At 42.1% G+C, this 18,500-nt stretch overlaps 1 protein-coding gene across 1 annotated transcript in view; it reads left to right on the top strand.

The window, feature by feature from the left end:
- LOC142098443 (endoplasmic reticulum aminopeptidase 1-like) overlaps positions 1–18,500 on the top strand; it is a 58,916-nt gene that overhangs the window by 23,416 nt on the left and 17,000 nt on the right. Inside the window, exons 8-15 of the mRNA XM_075181292.1 lie at positions 4,185–4,316; positions 5,820–5,951; positions 6,097–6,171; positions 7,135–7,292; positions 8,168–8,247; positions 12,958–13,141; positions 14,370–14,526; positions 14,605–14,789. Of these exons, the coding sequence (XP_075037393.1) occupies positions 4,185–4,316; positions 5,820–5,951; positions 6,097–6,171; positions 7,135–7,292; positions 8,168–8,247; positions 12,958–13,141; positions 14,370–14,526; positions 14,605–14,789 (1,103 nt within the window). The remainder of the gene's footprint in view (positions 1–4,184; positions 4,317–5,819; positions 5,952–6,096; positions 6,172–7,134; positions 7,293–8,167; positions 8,248–12,957; positions 13,142–14,369; positions 14,527–14,604; positions 14,790–18,500) is intronic.

Below are 18,500 nucleotides of genomic sequence, written 5' to 3'. Positions count from 1 at the left end.
TAGGTACCTGTCGCTTGTGCTCATTCCACCTCTAACTAAAATATGTAATCTATCCCTCTCTACTGGTATCTTTCCATCACTATTCAAGCACACAGTCATTACTCCTATTCTAAAAAACAAAATTCTGACCCAAACTCTCTCAAATTACCGTCCCATCTCTCAGCGCCCATGCCTCGCCAAACTTCCCGAGCGAATTGCCTACACTCGCCTTACATGTTTGCTTTCTATTGGATCCTCTTCAATCAGACTTTCGCTCTCAACACTCCACAGAGACTGCGCTGACCAAGGTTGTCAGTGATCTGTTCACAGCTAAAACTAAAGGTGATTATTCTCTTCTAATTCTCTTGGATCTCTCTGCTGCATTCGACATTGTTGACCACTCTATCCTCCAACAGATGCTACAATCCCTAAGTCTTCAAGTCTTCAAGATATTGTCCTATTCTGGTTCTTATCCTACCTATCTAATTGCTCTTTCAGTGTTAATTTCTCTGGAACAACCTCCAATACGCTTCCTTTATCTGTTGGAGTACCACAAGGCTCAGTCCTAGGTCCTCTGCTATTCTCTATCTACACCACTTCTCTAGGAAAACTAATAAGCTCCTTTAAATTTCAGTATTATCTCTCTGCGGATGATCGCTCTATCTGTGTTGCCTCGCATTACTGACTGTCTTTCTGCTATTTCATCTTAGATGTCTTCTTGCCAACTCAAACTCAATCTTTCAAAAACAGAATTAATAATATTCCCACCTAACAATAGAAGCTCAGTGCCTGACATTTCTATTTCTGTTGACAACTTAACCATAAATCCCACCCTGTAAGCTCGCTGCCTAGGTGTAATCCTTGACTCGCAACTATCCTTTATTCCCCGCATCAACTCTATATTTACATCATGCTGCATACATCTAAAAAACATTTCCAGAATACGTACACATCTCACACAAGACACTGTAAAAACTTTAATTCATGTACTCATCTTCCGCATCAACTATTGTAATTCTCTCCTTACTGGTCTTCTCAAAGTCAGACTTGAACCCCTACAATCTATTTTGCACGCAGCGGCTAGATTGATTTTCCTTGCAAATCGTTTTACATCTGCTGAGTCACTCTGTCAGTCTCTACATTGGTTGCCTGTATTTCAACGAATCCAATATAAAATTCTTCTACTAACAAACAAGGCCATCAACAAATTTGCAACGACATACATCTCCTCAGTTGTCTCAAAATATCTCCCAACTCGACACCTCCATTCTGCACAAGATCTGCGTCTCTGTTCCATTCTCATCACTTCCTATCATTGTCGGTTACAGGACTTTTTTCAGCCACTTTATGGAATTCACTCCCTCACACCACAAGACTTTCTTCTAGTCTTCAAACCCTCAAGCGTTCTCTGAAAACCCACCTCTTCAGACAAGCTTATAATATTCCTCTACCACCCTCTTAATCTCCCTAGGTTACCCTGTTGCCACCTTCTACACAACCAACACAAGACAACAACCCTCTGACTAACATAGTTGTGTGACTGAACATATAGTCCACTAAATACTTTGTAGCCTTTGCATTTTAGCAGGACAAATATTGAATATGATGTAGCACTTACCCTTGTGTATCAAACTATTTCCCCATAGATTCTATGCTTGCAAGCAGGGCCCTCTTACCTCTCTGTCTGTATGTATTACCCAGTCTTGTTTTATTACTGTTTGTTCCCAATTGTAAAGTGCTACTTAATCTGCTGGCGCTGGCGCTATATAAATAATGTTGATGATGATGGGCAAGCAGATGTCCTGATTCTAAGCATGCTTAAAAAACAGTCTGCATGACGGGTTCCCTCCCCACCTAAAAAGTTCTGTGGTGAGGGCCGTCTCTTGCTTTTTCCAAACAAATGGATCAGGTATTCTGAACTTGGTTCGATGGCATAAAAAGAAGATATGTCTTGGACCTCTTTGGACCGCCACCAGAGAGGTTCTTCTCCATTCCCCTTCCAAGAGACAGAGCCAGATGATTGGCCCTTCAGTTTGTTGTTGAGAGTAATTGTCTCAGTACCGAAAGAGCAAAAAGGTTTAGGTTTATACTCAAAGTTATTCCTAGAGACTTTCCTCCCCACCCCAAACCTTGAAGCCCATATACTTGCACATTAGGATAGACAAATTCTGGATGAAGTCTGTTAGATCGGTCATATATACCATGGACCACATTCATGGACATAAAATATGTCTATGTCTATATCAATCTGAGAGTGACATCATAGCCTTCTAAGGTTTGCGGTGGAGAAATCCCATTACCCGTTCAGGGCACTACCCTTTGGTGTGACTACAGCACCAATTGTATTCACAAATGTCACGGCAGCTTTCTTAAGGTCCATATTGTACCGAACAATATTTTATAAAAACGAGCTCTGCCCCTCTTCTCCTGACCCATTTTTTCTTAAACAATCAAATATCTAGTCTTCCGTCCAAGTAGTCCTTTGGCGATTAAGGAGACAGCCAAGATTATATGCAAGGCACAGTCTTGTGTCCCAGCACTCTCAGCATTATTTAACATAGGGGTAGACAATTGTATGCCAACTTCTTAAGTGGGCATGCCATCATCCTGAGGGAAGATTCACTCCATCCATAGGTTTTTAGCCAGTTTGTAGAGTGCTGGGATCCCAAAGCATTCCTAGTGGATGCAATGATGATCCTCTGGAAGTAGCAGCTAGTGTATCTCTTCCCTGTGATTCACATGCTAGCTATTGACCAAGAAGGTCATGGTACGCTGATATTCTAAATTTTGGTGGCAGAACAACTGTTGCGGCTACCTCTCAGAGAAAGTCAGGGCCCATTTTACCACCAAGACTTAGTTTGGCTGGCTTTAAGGGCATGGCTGTTGAAGCCATGATTCTTCAAACTAATGGAAAGGTGATTTAGACTATGATGAAGGCTAGGGAACCGGCCTCATCTAAAAATTGTGTGAAGAAAAGGAGTTCACAATTCTTCCTTTAAATTGGCATGCCTCTTGTCTTTCTTACAGGGTGGCCTTGATAGTAGGCTGCATTTAACCTCTTTTAAAGGCCAGGTGTTGGCACTATCTACTTCCAGGAAACTGCCAGAAAAAACTAGCCACTATTCCTGAGGTCCAAACTTTTCTTCAGTGGGTTCTTCATGTGCAGCTTCCCCGTGTTCCGTCTTTGATCCTTCGCTTGAACAGTTGTGTCGGACAGCAACCTGGTCCTCACCCACACCTTTACCAAATTCACACAGGTTCAATGTTTCCAAAGGCGTCATCTTTAGCCGAAAAAAGTTTTTTGGGTGAATTTGTGTCCTTAGGGGCAGCTTTGGAATGTACCCATAGTAAAGCATTGTTCCCCTAATAGAATGTAGGAGAATAGAGAATTTATATACTCACTGTAAACTTCATGGGCCTGATTCATTAAGGAACTTAACTGAAGAAACTTCTTATTTCAGTCTGCTGGACAAAACCATGTTACAATGCAAGGGGTGCAAATTAGTATTCTGTTTTGCACATAAGTTAAATACTGACTGTTTTTTCATGTAGCACACAAATACTTGATAGCTTATTTGTACACTGAAATTTAAAGTTGATATTTGTGTGCTACATGAAAAAACAGTCAGTATTTAACTTAAGTGCAAAACAGAATCCTAATTTGCACCCCTTGCATTGTAACATGGTTTTGTCCAGGAGACTGAAATAAGAAGTTTATTAAGTTAACATCCTTAATGAATCAGGCCCCACATCTCTAAATTCATTTGGTTCCCACCCTTTTGTTCTTCGCTCTGTTTTCGCTTCAGTGTGGTTCTTGTTTGAGTGTTGTTTCAGTTGTTTTCTATGAGCTTTGTTAGTAAAAAAAACAAAAACAAATACTGAACGGTCGCCGTGGAGGGTGCATAGAGGGCGAGGAGCAGGCCAGACAAGTTTAGTATAGATTGATCCCTTACTCACAGCACAGCACCCTCTATACCCTATGATCAAGCAGTGTTACCCAAATGGATTCAGAGAAAAGGTTTTTACAGTGAGTACAAAGATCCTCTTTTAGAACTAAGAAAGATTTATTTTTGGTAAAAGGTTCAATTTGGGACTTATGAGTGCCTCCGCATAGAATGTTTTTCTCTGAATCATTACATTAAAGTCATTTAAAGGTGGTAATTCCCTGTAAATTATTGGACCACTGATGTATTGTTTCCCTGCAGGAGGACATGTTTCTGGGTAAATGTTTTAACGCCATGGAAGTAGACTCATTAAATTCATCCCACGCTGTTTCTACACCAGTGGAAAACCCTGAGCAGATTCACGAGATGTTCGATGAGGTCTCTTATGATAAGGTGATGGATTGTCATTGTAACTCATTTGTTATTTACTCTGGTTGTTACAGTGGCAGTTATCTCTGTTGATTTTTCCTCTCTATCTTAGTGACATGTTTATTTTCACAAATGTGAAGCACTGTTTTATCACTAATTAGCACATTTTGGCCAATTACTTATATAATGTTGTAGCTATATGCTCTGCGTGCAAATACTAGTAAAACATGTAGTCCTTCAAAGAATCTTGGATGCCGCATATAGTGCACTGGCACCATGGAGGTGGCAAACAGGCCTCAGTCCGTACTTTCAATGGGACGCTGTTTGCAATATCCAGGCACAAATAGAGGAAGCGCATTTCTTACAATGTCATAAGAACATTCACATGGACAATAGTGTCACCTGTACTTAGACATCTCCCATGTCCCCCCTCCCTCATTATTTATTTAAGACAAATGAGGCATGAAAGAGCAATATTTAAGGAGAAGGGGGTTGTCTTAAATTTCTAGAGGGCAGTTTTGCCATGCACATTTCCTTCTGAAATCACAAAGTACAAAGGAAATTTTCCAGGCAAATACGCAATATGTGTGTGCAGCTATGTGTGTGGGAGGTGGACATATAGGTAGGTACATTTATTAATAATAAAATGTCTGTAGTTTTTAAATGAGCATTTTGCCCTCTTCATTAAACATCAATGACTGGAGGAATTATTATAGTTGGGTCGAGATATTGGTTCACCGGTAATAAAGTTTAAATCTTTGGCCTACCTTTTCATTTCACAAATTATCTTTTTCTTGTTACCATGTTGTGGTATATACACTTCGCTATAGTAAGACCATTGTGCTATTAGTATAATCCAAAAATATAACCCAATAAAATAACTAGTTTTCCTGAGTATAAGGATTCCAAATATGTGTTTTATATGTATATTTTGATTTAATACTTGATCTGGAAACAAAGGTTATTTGTTTAGTTTTGTCCCCCCTCCCTCACTAGAGTAAAGGAGAAGATTAATGAAATATTTTTCTTTCTCTCCAACAAAAGAATCAAAGTACTAGTTTATATTTACAGTTTATAAAAGTGCTTTACTTGGAACAAAGGAATATATTTTCATTTATTTGTGTGTGTGTATGTGTTCACTCTTTGTAATAAATTGGCTTTAGCCATTTAGGGTGGTACATTTGCAAACTAACCCCATCTCATTTTTGATGCCTTACCTTAACTGTGGCACACCTTTCTCTGGGACTCCTATAATCTGTGTTGCGATAGACTGCAAACAGAGCCTTGTGTCAGCCCCACTTCCTCTGCCTGTCATTTATACATTATTGATTATCCTCAGGGGCAGGCTGGGCTGGTGGGGAAGGGGGGCATCTGCCCCCTTGGCCAATCTTATAGTGAACTACCTTAGGCTGGGTCACTAAGCCACCTGCAGTTTTTGTCCATTAAATTAGGCTACTGAGTCGAGTCTTGCTCCCCGGGCTAAAATTCGCCAGCCCTCCTCTGATTATCCTCATACATTTTTTGCAGGGTGCTTGTATTCTGAACATGCTGCAGGATTACATGGGCTCTGAAGGTTTTGAAGTTGGGATCATACAATACTTGCGTCGTTTCAGTTATCGCAGTGCAACAAATGAAGACTTATGGAACAGTATGACTGATGTAAGTTCACTTACTATAATATTCACAAATCACAGACTATGAAAGTACATGTGTGGTGTGTGTGTGTGTGGGGGGGTCATCTTGTTTTGGGGGCTCCATTCAAAATTGTGAGAGTTATATTTTTTTTTTCAATTATAAATATCAGATTTGTTCTTCAGAAGAGACTACCAGTAGTAATAAGGAAAATATTGGATTCTGTGTGAAAGATCGTCCAAAATCTGTAAGTTACATGCATTTTATACTTTGTTTAGTATAGTTTTTTTATAGTATAATTGTTTATTACATTATATCAAATGTATATGTTTATGTTATAACAATCAACTACACCTATAATGTGTATTCCATGTCCCACTCACATAAAATATGCAAAAGGGAATTTATTAAAAAACACACACACACACACACACACACACACACACACACACACACACACACAGCATTCCTGGGAGAGATAATTTCTGGAGAAAACTAATTAGCCTCATAGAAACAATGAAGACGTGTCTGTCTTCTTCCCCTTTCTCACTTTAGAGTGTAAGCTCTAACAAGCAGGGCCCTCTTCGCCCTTTCATATTGATGTGCTCTTAGTAATGTCACATGGGGGCGCTAATTCCTCCCGTGCTTTTTTCATACATGCTGTCCTATTGAATTTAATCATTTTATCCGAGTGTGTCACACAGAACAGCAGGAAAGAGAAGAATGAATTTGTTTTAGTAAATTTTAGGTATGATGCTCCAAACTACAGATAGAGCCTTCCGGATAACAGATCTTATATATGTACTTGAATACAGGATAAACTTGATATTGCCATGTTTCAGTAAAACCACTCTAAGAAAATTTGAGGTGTTAATATATTGATCAGAATTATCCATTAATATGTTCTATGCTGGAAAAAGTGAAGTTATGCATCAAATTCTATAATGTGACACAAATAACTAGCTTTTCCAGTATCTGCTTACTTAACCTGAAGAGTCTTTAGTCTGGAGATGGAAACATATGAGAAGTGTTAAGAGTTAAAATATATTAGTAGATGCCTGGAATAAACTTCCAGTAAAAGTGAGAAAGAAGCAACATGAAGTTATACATGAATTTCTATCCTGAGAATAAGTTAAGATAAGATATAGGAGCAGACACAATAGACCAGTTTGTCTTTATGTTCTGCCCACATTATATTTCTCTGTTACAGCACTGGACAGAGGGTAATATCATTGATGTGAAGTCTATGATGAACACATGGACTCTACAGAAAGGTTTCCCATTAGTTACTGTAACAGTGAAAGGAAAGTTTGTCCACATACATCAAGAACATTATCAGAAAGGTGCTAGAGACTCCGAATCAGCTGGGTAAGTTCTATGCACAACTATTCTTAGGGCTCATTTACATAAGAAGTTACCAATGGATCCAATTAGTCCATAATGTGTCTCTGAATAATTCATTATGGTGATTTGTCTTACTATAGCTGGACATTGTCAGCAATAAATATTTCAGATAGCACAGTGGTTTAGGATATCTAGAAAATATTTTACTGTAATTTATAATATTAGGTAGATGTGTCTGATCGACTGGTCTAAAGTACCTTAAGAAATGTTCTGTGCATCTTACTTGATAAAAAATAAAAAGCAAGCAAGGGATGTGACCATTGAAAATAAATCTCTGCTGCTGTTTTGCTCTTTGTAATACAGGAGAGATCAGTTCTCCCTTGCATTTTAAACACTGTTCTTTAAAGTGTGTGACTACTTTTGAACAATCACACTCTTTCTCGTCCCCTGTCCAAATTTCACGTGGGGTACCCATCCCATGGGACCATCTGTTGCCTGAACATGGGAGCCCGCAGGAACCATATTGTACTGTGAACTTGCAGCACATGAAGACTTAATCCGACCACTCCTTGACTGTTGAAGACTACTGTCCAGATTGAGTGTTCCTGTGCTCACAGCATGACTGGGTTCCCAGTGTATCCAGGCTTCAGATAATGATATTACATGGTGGAAACCTCCCTCTCCAACGCTTCTGGCTTGACTTGTTTATTTCTGCTGCCCACAGTCGCATTGATGCTGAAAGAACCCTAGGATGGAATCTTTCAGATATAGTCAGCAAATACTCTGGGAATCTTCATGTGTTTAGAAGGAACACCAAACATATACTGATTTGATTGGAGTCAATTCTTTTAATTAGAGTTTTATTGTTTTCTAACCTTATTTATATGTTATTATTTTAGGTTGTTATGGCATGTTCCTTTGACATACATCACTAGTAAATCAAACACCATTCAAAGGTTTATGCTCAAGACTAAGAAAGGTATGTTCTTCTCATTAAGATATGATGTTATTGTTTGAACAGTAGAAAGTGAAAGCAAATTGCTCACTGTAATGCACCTTCCTGGTCGGTGACTTCTTAGTCTAATAAACTCTTGAATGTCCTCTCACTATCACCTTGATCGCTCTTTGCGCATGTGCAGAAACAGGTAGTTTAAATCTGACATGACTATCCTGCCCATGATAGGTTTAATATTCCTGACCAGGGTGCCTTGGCTGCTCTGTGTTATTCATTGTTGACTCTTGCTTTGATTTGATGACTCAACGATTGAGCCCCCTCATTTTGACCACAACCTGTCAATAGAGTACAAATTACTCATCACTTCTCCTACATCCTTTCTGGGGGACACTGCTATTTTGGGGCAGTTGTGGTGTGGGCGTTTACTACTGAAGAATTGAAGCTCTGATCCTCAGTTTTCTTTTTTTAACTTTAGAGATTTTATTCAGCAAGCAGGAATGAGAACCAGAAAAAGGTAGACCATTCGCAGTCACAGTGATAAGCCATATGAAGTAAAGTAATTAAACAGATATATAAACTGATGCATGAACCAAATACAAATGTATTCTGTTAGGAGGACAAATGCTAGGGGCAAGTGGGAAGGGAATGGGGTGGGTTGTCACATATAAGGAGTATTAGGCATTATAAGAGCCAGAGGCGAGAGAAGAAAAGTGGCCATAACTCAGTGTTTGTGTTAACAGTGAGGGAGGGTGGTCATGATATTCAGGAGATAGTTCCGGAGGTGAAGTGAATAAGGCTACATGTACAACCAAGGGGCCCAGATCTGGTGGAATTTATCTTCCCTATCATGCAGGTGGTAAGAGATCTTTTCTATGCTAGCAATAAACCCAATGTCAGATTTAAGCGAAGAGATGCAGGGAGGTTCATCACATTTCCACGACTTGGCAAGCAAACAGTGCGCCATGTCTAAGACATGAGAGGTCAGCTTTGCAGAGTGCGTGTCGGTGTCTTGGAGAGAGTAACAAAGGAACACGGAGGACACTGGAGGTGGAATGACAGAAGATTACTGACTTTATCACAGAAGGAGGAAACTTTCAGAAAGACCACCAGATTTAGATGTGGATGAAGTTACTCCTTTGTCCGCAGCCTCTCCAGCAATCCAGGGAGGTATTATTATTCATTTTTATTAATTTTTATTTGTAAGGCGCCACAAAGTGTCCGTAGCGCCGCACAAAAACGAACAGTAGGACAGTACAATGCATAACATTACGGTACAGTAAACAAGCAGCCCTATAACTCAGATAGCTCAGGGTTAACCAATAAGAAAGGGTGAGGGAAAGTCAGCACAACAGGAAACCTGCTGTGCCCAAGAGTGTGGGCTCAGCTAACAGGTTATGATTTACTGAAAAGATGCAGAGAAAAGCAGGAGTGGAGTAAGTGGGCAGAAGGCTCAAGAAGGAGGTGGGCAGACTAGCTACAGAGTGGAGTAAAAGTGGTGGAAACAGGAGGAGAGAGGACCCTGCTCAGAGGAGCTTTCAATCTAAAGGGAAGGGCGGACAAACCGAAGACACAAGGAAGGTGAACTGGGGACAGGGTCAAACTAATTGAGAAGGGGGAAGAGAGGAGAGGTAACCGACAGGTGGGTGGTTAGGCAGATGACTGAAAGGCTTTTAAGAAGAGGTGGGTTTTTAATGCCCGTTTGAAGCTGCTTAGATTGGGGGGTTGGATAGTTGGATATATTTTAGAGAGTCTATTGGGAGTGAGATACCATCTAAAATAAACTTTGTAGGCATTTTCTTTGATCAAGGTAGAAATCAAACTAGAGGCCACACTCAATCTGATGGCCTTCCAGTAGTCGTCCTCCGGGGGTGTGCACAAGTCATTCTTCCACTCCCACTCATGATTGTTTCCAGAGTTCATCAGTGCGGAGAGACATAGTGTCTCAAACGTGGAAATCAAATGAGGGTAGGCTGTCCGACAGGCAAGAGTTAAAAAAATGTCTAATCTGCGGGTACTCGAAAAATTGGGGATGTAGGTCTGGGTATTTGGAGAAGAGTACGTCATCGAATATGGGAGCCCTCTGGTCCAAGAGTTCCTCAGCAAACCGTATACCCAGGTCAGGCCAGGTCTGAAATGAGGACCTAGACATTCCCCTCAGTTCTCTTTTTAGTGTCTAATGAGTTGGGCAGTGTTTTATAGGGCTACTGACAGCCCTCTTATTTAACTTTTCTTTTTTTCTATTAGGTTTCTTCTGTCGGCTGGGATGAATGAATGAATGATGCTGTGATCACTGCATTCATTCATTTTCTTCACTGCCATGCGGGAGCTTACATGTCATAAGCAGGAGGTAGTGTCAATTGGCTACTTGCTTCTCTCCTCAATCCCCCCAGCATGGATAACACTCTCCAGAGAGGGTTTCTCAATTCAGAATGCTTTGATACTCTCTGGCATCCCAGTTTAGCCAGCACTGTATAGCTCCAGTTTTCAAGATGGCCACCGCTATTGGAAACAGCCAGACATGGTTCCCATGCTCACTGGGGAGCATAGAGGGACAGATATATTGCTTTCCTGGTATAGTACCAGGGTGATTTTAAGGACAGGTGGCACCCCTTCAAAGGGCTGATGTTATTAGAGGCATGGAAGCCACCAGGGACACGTCCTAAAGTTGATATGCTCAAATTGCACTTGGCCTGGGAGGGCACCCCTACTGTTTGGTTTCTACTCCTATGCAACCTTCGCTATATGAGAAAGCCAACCAGAAGCTCACTCCCAGGGAGATCTACAACAGTACAGCTGCATGCTACAGTGTCTGGGCTGTTGGACTCACTTGCTCATGGATTTAAGCCTCCTCTCCTCTGGGACTCTTCTCCGGGGCTTCTGCTTCTGATTGGAAATCTGGTGGGCTAAGTACCTCAGACTCTGAGTTTATTCTATGCTGAAAATCCCTGTGTTGTCTGTGTGGGAGGGACAGGTTCTGTTCCTCTATTGTCTATTGAATTTATTCTATTTCTGATTTTATTATTGGGATCTACACCAGAATTTCACTGTTTGGTCACAGTATGCCTTTATACTGTCTTTGAAAAAGGGTACTGGAATCACACAGGTGGATTTTGGTTCATGTTTCTGGGTATAATTTTCGACACCAGGGAGCAGAGGGTCTTTCTTCCGGAAGTCAAGAAAAAGTTCTGGCCTTCAAAAGTCTATCAGTTTTTTGCATGAAGTTGATGGAGAAGATGGTCTCCGCCTTTGATGTGGTTCAGTACTTGGAAAGTGACTTTCCACCTAGCTATTTCTTCAGATAGATGGGTTACCAAATTGGGGACCCTGTCTTCTTGATTTTTTATGACAACAGGGCAGTCTTGCGCACATCCCCTTCCTTTCAACCAAAGGTGGTGTCACATTTCCATCTTAATAGGGAGAACAACTGACTCTCCTGGAATGTGGTCAGAGCGCTTAGGATTTACCTAGACTGAACTTCAGTGGTTCAGAAGACAGACTGACTGAGTGCATCTTGCATGGCACATCTCAGGACTTCAGCCAAGCAACTATGTCGGGCAGCTACCTGGTCTCAGATACCTTACCTAGATTTGACCAGTTTCATGTTTTTGCAAACAGAGATGCTATTGTTGGAAGGTGAGTTTGCGTTTTGCTATGTCTGAATGTACCATCCCCTAGGGCAGTGGTGGGCAAACTCAGTCCTCAAGCGCTACCAACAGTTCATGTTTTTAGGAATTCTGTCTGTAGAAACAGCTGGGATAATTACTGACCCAGCCAAATAGATTAACTCAGATGTGCATGATTAAAGAAATCCTAAAAACATGAACTGGTGGTAGTCCTTGAGGACTGAGTTTGCCCACCACTGCCCTAGGGGCAGCTTTGGAACGTTCCCAAGGTAGCAGTGTCCCCCTGATAGGATGTCAGAGAAAAGAATTACTGTTATATCCATTTCTCCTAATCCATCCGTGGGACACTTGCGTTCCCAACCCACCCTTTACGCTCTGTGTGTTATTTGGATTGTGTATTTAGTTAAGGTTCTTGTGTTACCCTAGCCTTTGGGCCTTTGCAAGTTGTAAACTGATCAATAGTGTTGTGAGACGGAATGAGCTTCAGCCTTTAGCTAGCCTTGAACTATATAGCAAAAAATATATTGTCAAACATCTCAAATTCTATCAAGATGGGGAAATGTATACATATAAATTTGTGAATATTGTTAGTTGCTCTTTTTATATAAGAGAACCCTCCCTTAATATAACCTGCCTTTCTTCCACCTCTTCATGTAGATGATAGGAGGGCAGGGGCCTCCGTGTAGCAAATGGAGGGGACCAACATGCAACTTCCCCGGTTACCTGAAGCCGGAAACTGGATTGTTGAGTCAATCCTGTGGGTCACACAGAAATTTCTGGTGGAGAGAGGGCAGGTTATATTAAGCAGGATTTCCAAAAGTGGACAACCTCTTTTAATAATATAGCAATCATTTTTTGCAGCACAGTGAAAAGTCATTGAAAATGGGGAAGGAACAATTTTGGCTCCTAAGTTCCACATTTATTCCATCAATTAAACATTACAAATGTAGACTTTTCTGTAATAGCTAGATTATAGAAAATAGATACGAACTAGACCCTCATCATTAAACATATGTTTTATCATATATGTAGCCCAAAAGTTTGATTAAACTGTCCCTTATTAATATTAGTGCTTTTTTGTACACTTATTTGTAATGCATTTGTTCTCTAGATGTGCTGGTCCTGGCAGAAGAGGTTAAGTGGATAAAGTTCAATGTGGGAATGAATGGCTACTACATTGTTCATTATGAAGGTGATGGCTGGGATGCGTTGATAAAACTTCTGAAAGAGAATCACACAGCTATTAGCAGCAATGACCGGGCCAGTCTCATTAACAATGCCTTTCAACTTGTTAGGTAAGCATGTACCAACTAATGTACATAGAGCCCCAGAGCTAGAATTTTGTTGCAGAATGGTGCCATATGTAACATTTATGTATAATGCATCACCTCAGAAATGACAGAGGATTTCAGCTCAGGGAGGAGGGGGGGGGGGGAGGGGGGGGGGGCGGGGGGGAGCAGCGAGCAGGTTCCATTATAGTGATTACTATCATTACAATCTGTGTGTGCCCATGCGGTGTCCTGACTCCCCCCCTGCCACGTCTTTGATGGTCAAAGTAGGCGTTGCAATGCATACATCACTCTTTCTTCCATATTTGCTTTGTTACATAGATCTTTTAGCAAGTAATAAATTCAATACCATTTATAGACCTATCAATATAATAGAGGGCAATCATCACAGAAACTCTAACCTTCCACAGTCATCTTCTGTAAAGTCCCCTCTCCATCTATAACGATACTTCCTCTTGTTAAACTTTCACCCAGCAGTCCAACTGTCAATTAAGAGTCATCACCTCAATCCAATAAGGGCTATTATTTTAGCATTGTCTGCAAAAAAAATATAACATTGGAACTTAGTAGCTACTATATAAAGATTATATTTTATTATATTAAAGGCTGTTTTAATTATTATTCGAGATATGTTCAATAGCCAACATATAATATCTCCTTTCTCCCAATATTCCCGGTTGGAAGTATGTCCTAATTTATTCCTATTTTCCAATATGTCTAAATAACACCCTGATCGGATCATGCCACACCCCTTTCCCTTTGGTGCCACATCCTTTTTTTCCCAGATACCACAGGGTAAATGTATCAAGCTGAGAGTTTTCTGGCGGGTTTAAAAAACCAATCAGAGTCTAGCTATCATTTATTTAGTACATTCTACAAAATGATAGCTAGAATCTGATTGGTTGCTATAGGCAATATCTCCACTTTTCAAACCCGCCGGAAAACTCTCACCTTGATATATTTACCCCCACATCTCTTTTGGGCTCTAAAAAATCAGAACTGGATGACAAGAATTGGGACTGTAGAGAGGTATGTATAACCGGATGGTAATTTAATTTACAGACATGCATTTAATAAGGGATTTATTCTCCCCTCCAGAGCATTTTGATCCCCCCCACCCCTCACCAGGATGCATGCAATGAGGTGTTTTTTACCTCCTCTCCAGCATTATGTACGACCCCTTCCCCCCTTGTCCATAATATATGTAATTAGGCATTTGCTTTCCCCTCCCCAGCATTGGACGTCTACCAATTGACAAAGCTCTCAGTTTAACAACATACTTGAGCACGGAGGATAAGATTATGCCTGTGTTCCAGGGAATGCACAATCTGGTTCCTATATATAAACTAATGGAAAAGAGAGGCATGAAGGAGATTGAAGATCAAATGAAGGTAATTCCAGTATGTGCATTGAATAATCCAATTTTTGTGGCCCAGTTACTGAGTTATGTTTTCTTCTTTTCTCTCTAGGCGTATATTTTAAATCTTTTCCACAATCTAATTGATGTGCAGACATGGACAGATGACGGCACAGTATCTGAGAGGATGCTCCGCAGTTACCTGCTTCACTTTGCATGTATCCGCAAATATCAGTCATGTGTAGAGAAGGCTGGGGAGTATTTCAAGAAATGGCAGGAGTCCAATAGTACCTTAAGGTCCGTCAGCATGCTTTACACAGTTTTAAAGCAACATTTGTCTCTTTGTAGAGATAGACAGGTTTACCAATTTGATAGACTATGTAAACATTGTGCATTATTATTATTATTATTATTATCTATTATTTATAAGGCGCCACCAGGTTTCCGCAGGGCCGTACACAATCCAAATAGTAGACCATACAGGGTAAAACCGTACAGAACAATAAATGAGTAATACCAAGACTCCAGACATAGCAATTATAGTGAAATTAGAGCAGAAGAATAGATATAGAGATAGGAGGAGAGAGGACCCTGCTCATAAGTGCTTACATTCTAAAGGGAGGGCAAACAGACAGCATACACAAAGGGGAGTCAGAAGAAGGTATCGAGTGCAGGAGGAGCGAGTAAAATGCCCGGGAAGAGAGAGGTGATGGGAACGAGCATGGAGAGATGATTAGATGGATGGTTGGTAGGCTTTAAGGATGAGGTGAGTTTTAAGTGCCAGTTTGAAGGAGCACAAATTAGGGGACAGTTGGATGGAATGTGGGAGGTCGTACCAGTGAAAGGGGCAGCTCAGAAGAAATCTTGTGTGATAGAGAGGGGACGGTCATTGGCCGAGCGCAGGGAGCAGGATGGAGTGTGAATGGAAAGGAGGTTGGAGATATAGGGGCAGTTGAGTTGGGGAGGGCCTTGATCGTGATGGTGAGGAGTTTGAAAAGAATTCTGTAGGGGAAGGGGAGCCAGTGTAAGGCAAGGCAAAGAGGGGAGACAGTAGAAGAGCGGCATGAGAGGAAGCTTTTCGCAGCCGTGGTAAGTATAGAAGGAAGGGTGCGAGGTGGGAGCAGAGTAGGACCGTGAGGAGAAGGTTACAGTATCCAAGACGGGAAATGATGAGTGCATGGATAATGGTTTTGGTTGCATCTTGAGATAGGAAGGGCCGAATGCGGGGGATGTTACAAAGCTGGAAAGACAGGATTGGGCAAGGGATTGAATATGGGGGGCAAAAGAAAGGAAGCAGTCAAGGGTGACACCCAGGCAGCAGAGTTGGGGGACAGAAGAGATGGTGGTGTTGTTAACAGTGATGGAGAGATCGAGCTGGGAAGAGAATTTAGAAGGAGGGAAGACAATGAGTTCAAGCTTTAGCACTGTTGGTTTTGAGGAAGCGTGAGGACATCCAATAGGAGATGGCAGAGATGCAGTCAGATACACGATAGAGGAAGGGGGGGTAAGATCAGGGGAAGAGATGTAGCGTTGAATGTCGTCAGCATAAAGGTGATACTGGAGACAGAGGTGGATGGGGGAGAAGAGGTGGATAGAGTGGACTTCGAAGGAGGAGAGGGAAGGCACAGTGAGAATGACCCTAAATGTTCAGTTGGGGAAAAGCAGGAGGCCCACTCCACCTCCTGGATATTCATCCGGTCTGGTGGAGTGGGTGCCGTTCTCTCCCCATGGGAGAGAGTGGCAGGGAAAGTAGCGTCAGTGGAAGAGAGCCAGGTTTTGATGATAGCAAGAAGATTAAGAGAGTCGGAGATGAAGTAGTCATGTATAACATGCAGTTTATTACGGATGGATCTGGAGAGGTGAGGAGTAACAATAGGTAAACAGTACAGCTAAATAATAAAACTAAATAAAGATAAAGTAAAATGCAAAAACAGTTTGGTAATGCTATAGAGAGACAAAACCAGGCAGAGAGGACAGGGTGCACGAAAAACAACTGGTGAATGATTACAAGTACTGATGAGTCGAGAGCGTCCACAGGAGCAGGTGCGCTCAGGCGGTTGTAGTTCAGATGCACTCAGGTGGTGGTAGAGGCTGGTGAGCAGAAGCACAGGTGAGTCCATGTGAAGCCAGGTGGGTCCAGGGAAGGGGGTTCCAGTGAGTTCAGGGAAGAGTCCAGGTGAGTCAAAGAACGAGTTCAGATGGGTCCAGGAGTACTGGTAAGTCCAGAGAATAGAGTTCAGGTGAGTCCAGAGAATAGAGTTCAGGTGAGACCAGGGTGACAGGGAGAGAGGGTCTAATGGTAGGTAGAGGGTCCAAAGGTATTAGTTCAAGTGAGACCGGGGTAACAGGGAGAGTGTAAGGTCTAGAGGTATTTAAGGGTAGCGGAGGTAAAGGCAAGTACAACGAGTGGGGTAGCATATCACTGGTGAGGGCCTGTAGGTGGCCAGAGGCAGTAGTGGGTCAGACAGTAGTTGTAGTTATGGGTGGTGGGAGGAGGGACGGAATGGAGAGCAGGGTCCAGATGAACACTGTGGGGATGTGGGGCAAATGAGGCGTCCAGTGATGGCAGCCAGGATGGAGAAAGGAGGAGAATATATGGCGGGGGAATCACGGAGGTATCAGGTAGACAATCAGTAGCATCAGATGGTGGGCAGCAGGGAGAGAATCCAGGATGGGGAGTGGAGTGAAGGAGGAGAGGAGGAAGGTAGGCCTAGGTCGCCGAAGAGCAGAGGCAGCATCAATGGAGTGGAAGTAGATGAAATGAAGGCAGGAGGACATCGGAGTGTCAGGCCCGATCCGTATCCAGGAGTGGCAGCATGGGACGGAACCGGGACAGGAGGCGGCAGCGGGACCTCGGACAGCAGGTAGCAGGAGCAGGAAACTGAAGGATTGGAGGAACGTAGGCCTGCCCCGGGAAGTATGCCCAAGCCATGGTCTGAAGTGAGCAGCAGCAGGCAACCAGGGGTCTGTAGTGAGCGGCAGCCGAGAGTGAGAAGAGTTGGAAGATAATGTGCCATAGATTAGGCAGAAGGAGACAGAATTAGGCATCTCCAATAGTACAATACGGGGCCCAGACGGTAAAACAAGCTGGGCTTCATGGGAAGCTCACAGGACATGTCTGCCCTGCACAGGAACAGAAAATGAGATATAGTAGTGGCTATATAGTGCTGATGTCGATAAGTACTGACCCTTCTGTATCACAATGACTGTACATAGAGATGTCCTGGCCTTATGATTATTTCCTCACAAAGTAAATAATCACCTAAAAAATGTACAACCATATTAGATTGCAGTAGTATTACTTAATCCCTCTTTCTACCAGTATAAACCCATCAGTGTAGACTGAAACCAGCATGGATAGCATGTATGTTGTACCAGAGATCCCCTCTCATCTTAAGGTGTCAGGTGTGTGATTACCCATGTACCCTTCTTTCTGTGCTTCAGTAAGAAACAATCCCTGGTAATTGTATACAGATGGTGGCAAATAGGCACTATGTGGTCCAAAGACATTGCAAATACCTGTAATATTAAGTGTATTATATATACTAATGGTAAAAAAAATGATGAGCAGCTACAATAGAACACACATTATTTCTATTTCTACTGCATTCTGTTGCCACTCTATTCTACTCTCCCAATAACCATATTACAACATCACAGTGTTAGAATCCGCAGCACCTCTGTCCTGTCTGGTGGTCCGCATCCCGGCCGTCATGACAACAGCCGGGACGTCACTTTCGGTACCTTTCTCCCGGCCGTCACCTAGGCAGCGGTCGGAACGGTCATTCATTCATTCTGCGCTGCGTCCTGGCAGGTGTGCACAGCTGGGCGTGTGGGCATCAGGTCCCCATTAATTAAGCAGGTTCCTCGGGCTATTACACCTTGGACTCCAGTCTGGAATCGGTTAGTTTGAGTATATAAGGCATAAAGCTTAGCCTCCCTGACGCTTATAGCGTCCTGTGTGCTGAACAATTTGCTTACCAGCTTTTGTTCCTGTGAATACTCTGC

Source organism: Mixophyes fleayi, chromosome 1 (genome assembly GCF_038048845.1).
Source record: "Mixophyes fleayi isolate aMixFle1 chromosome 1, aMixFle1.hap1, whole genome shotgun sequence".
NCBI classification, from domain to species: Eukaryota; Metazoa; Chordata; class Amphibia; order Anura; family Limnodynastidae; genus Mixophyes; species Mixophyes fleayi.
This window is presented reverse-complemented; position numbering and strand designations above follow the sequence as displayed.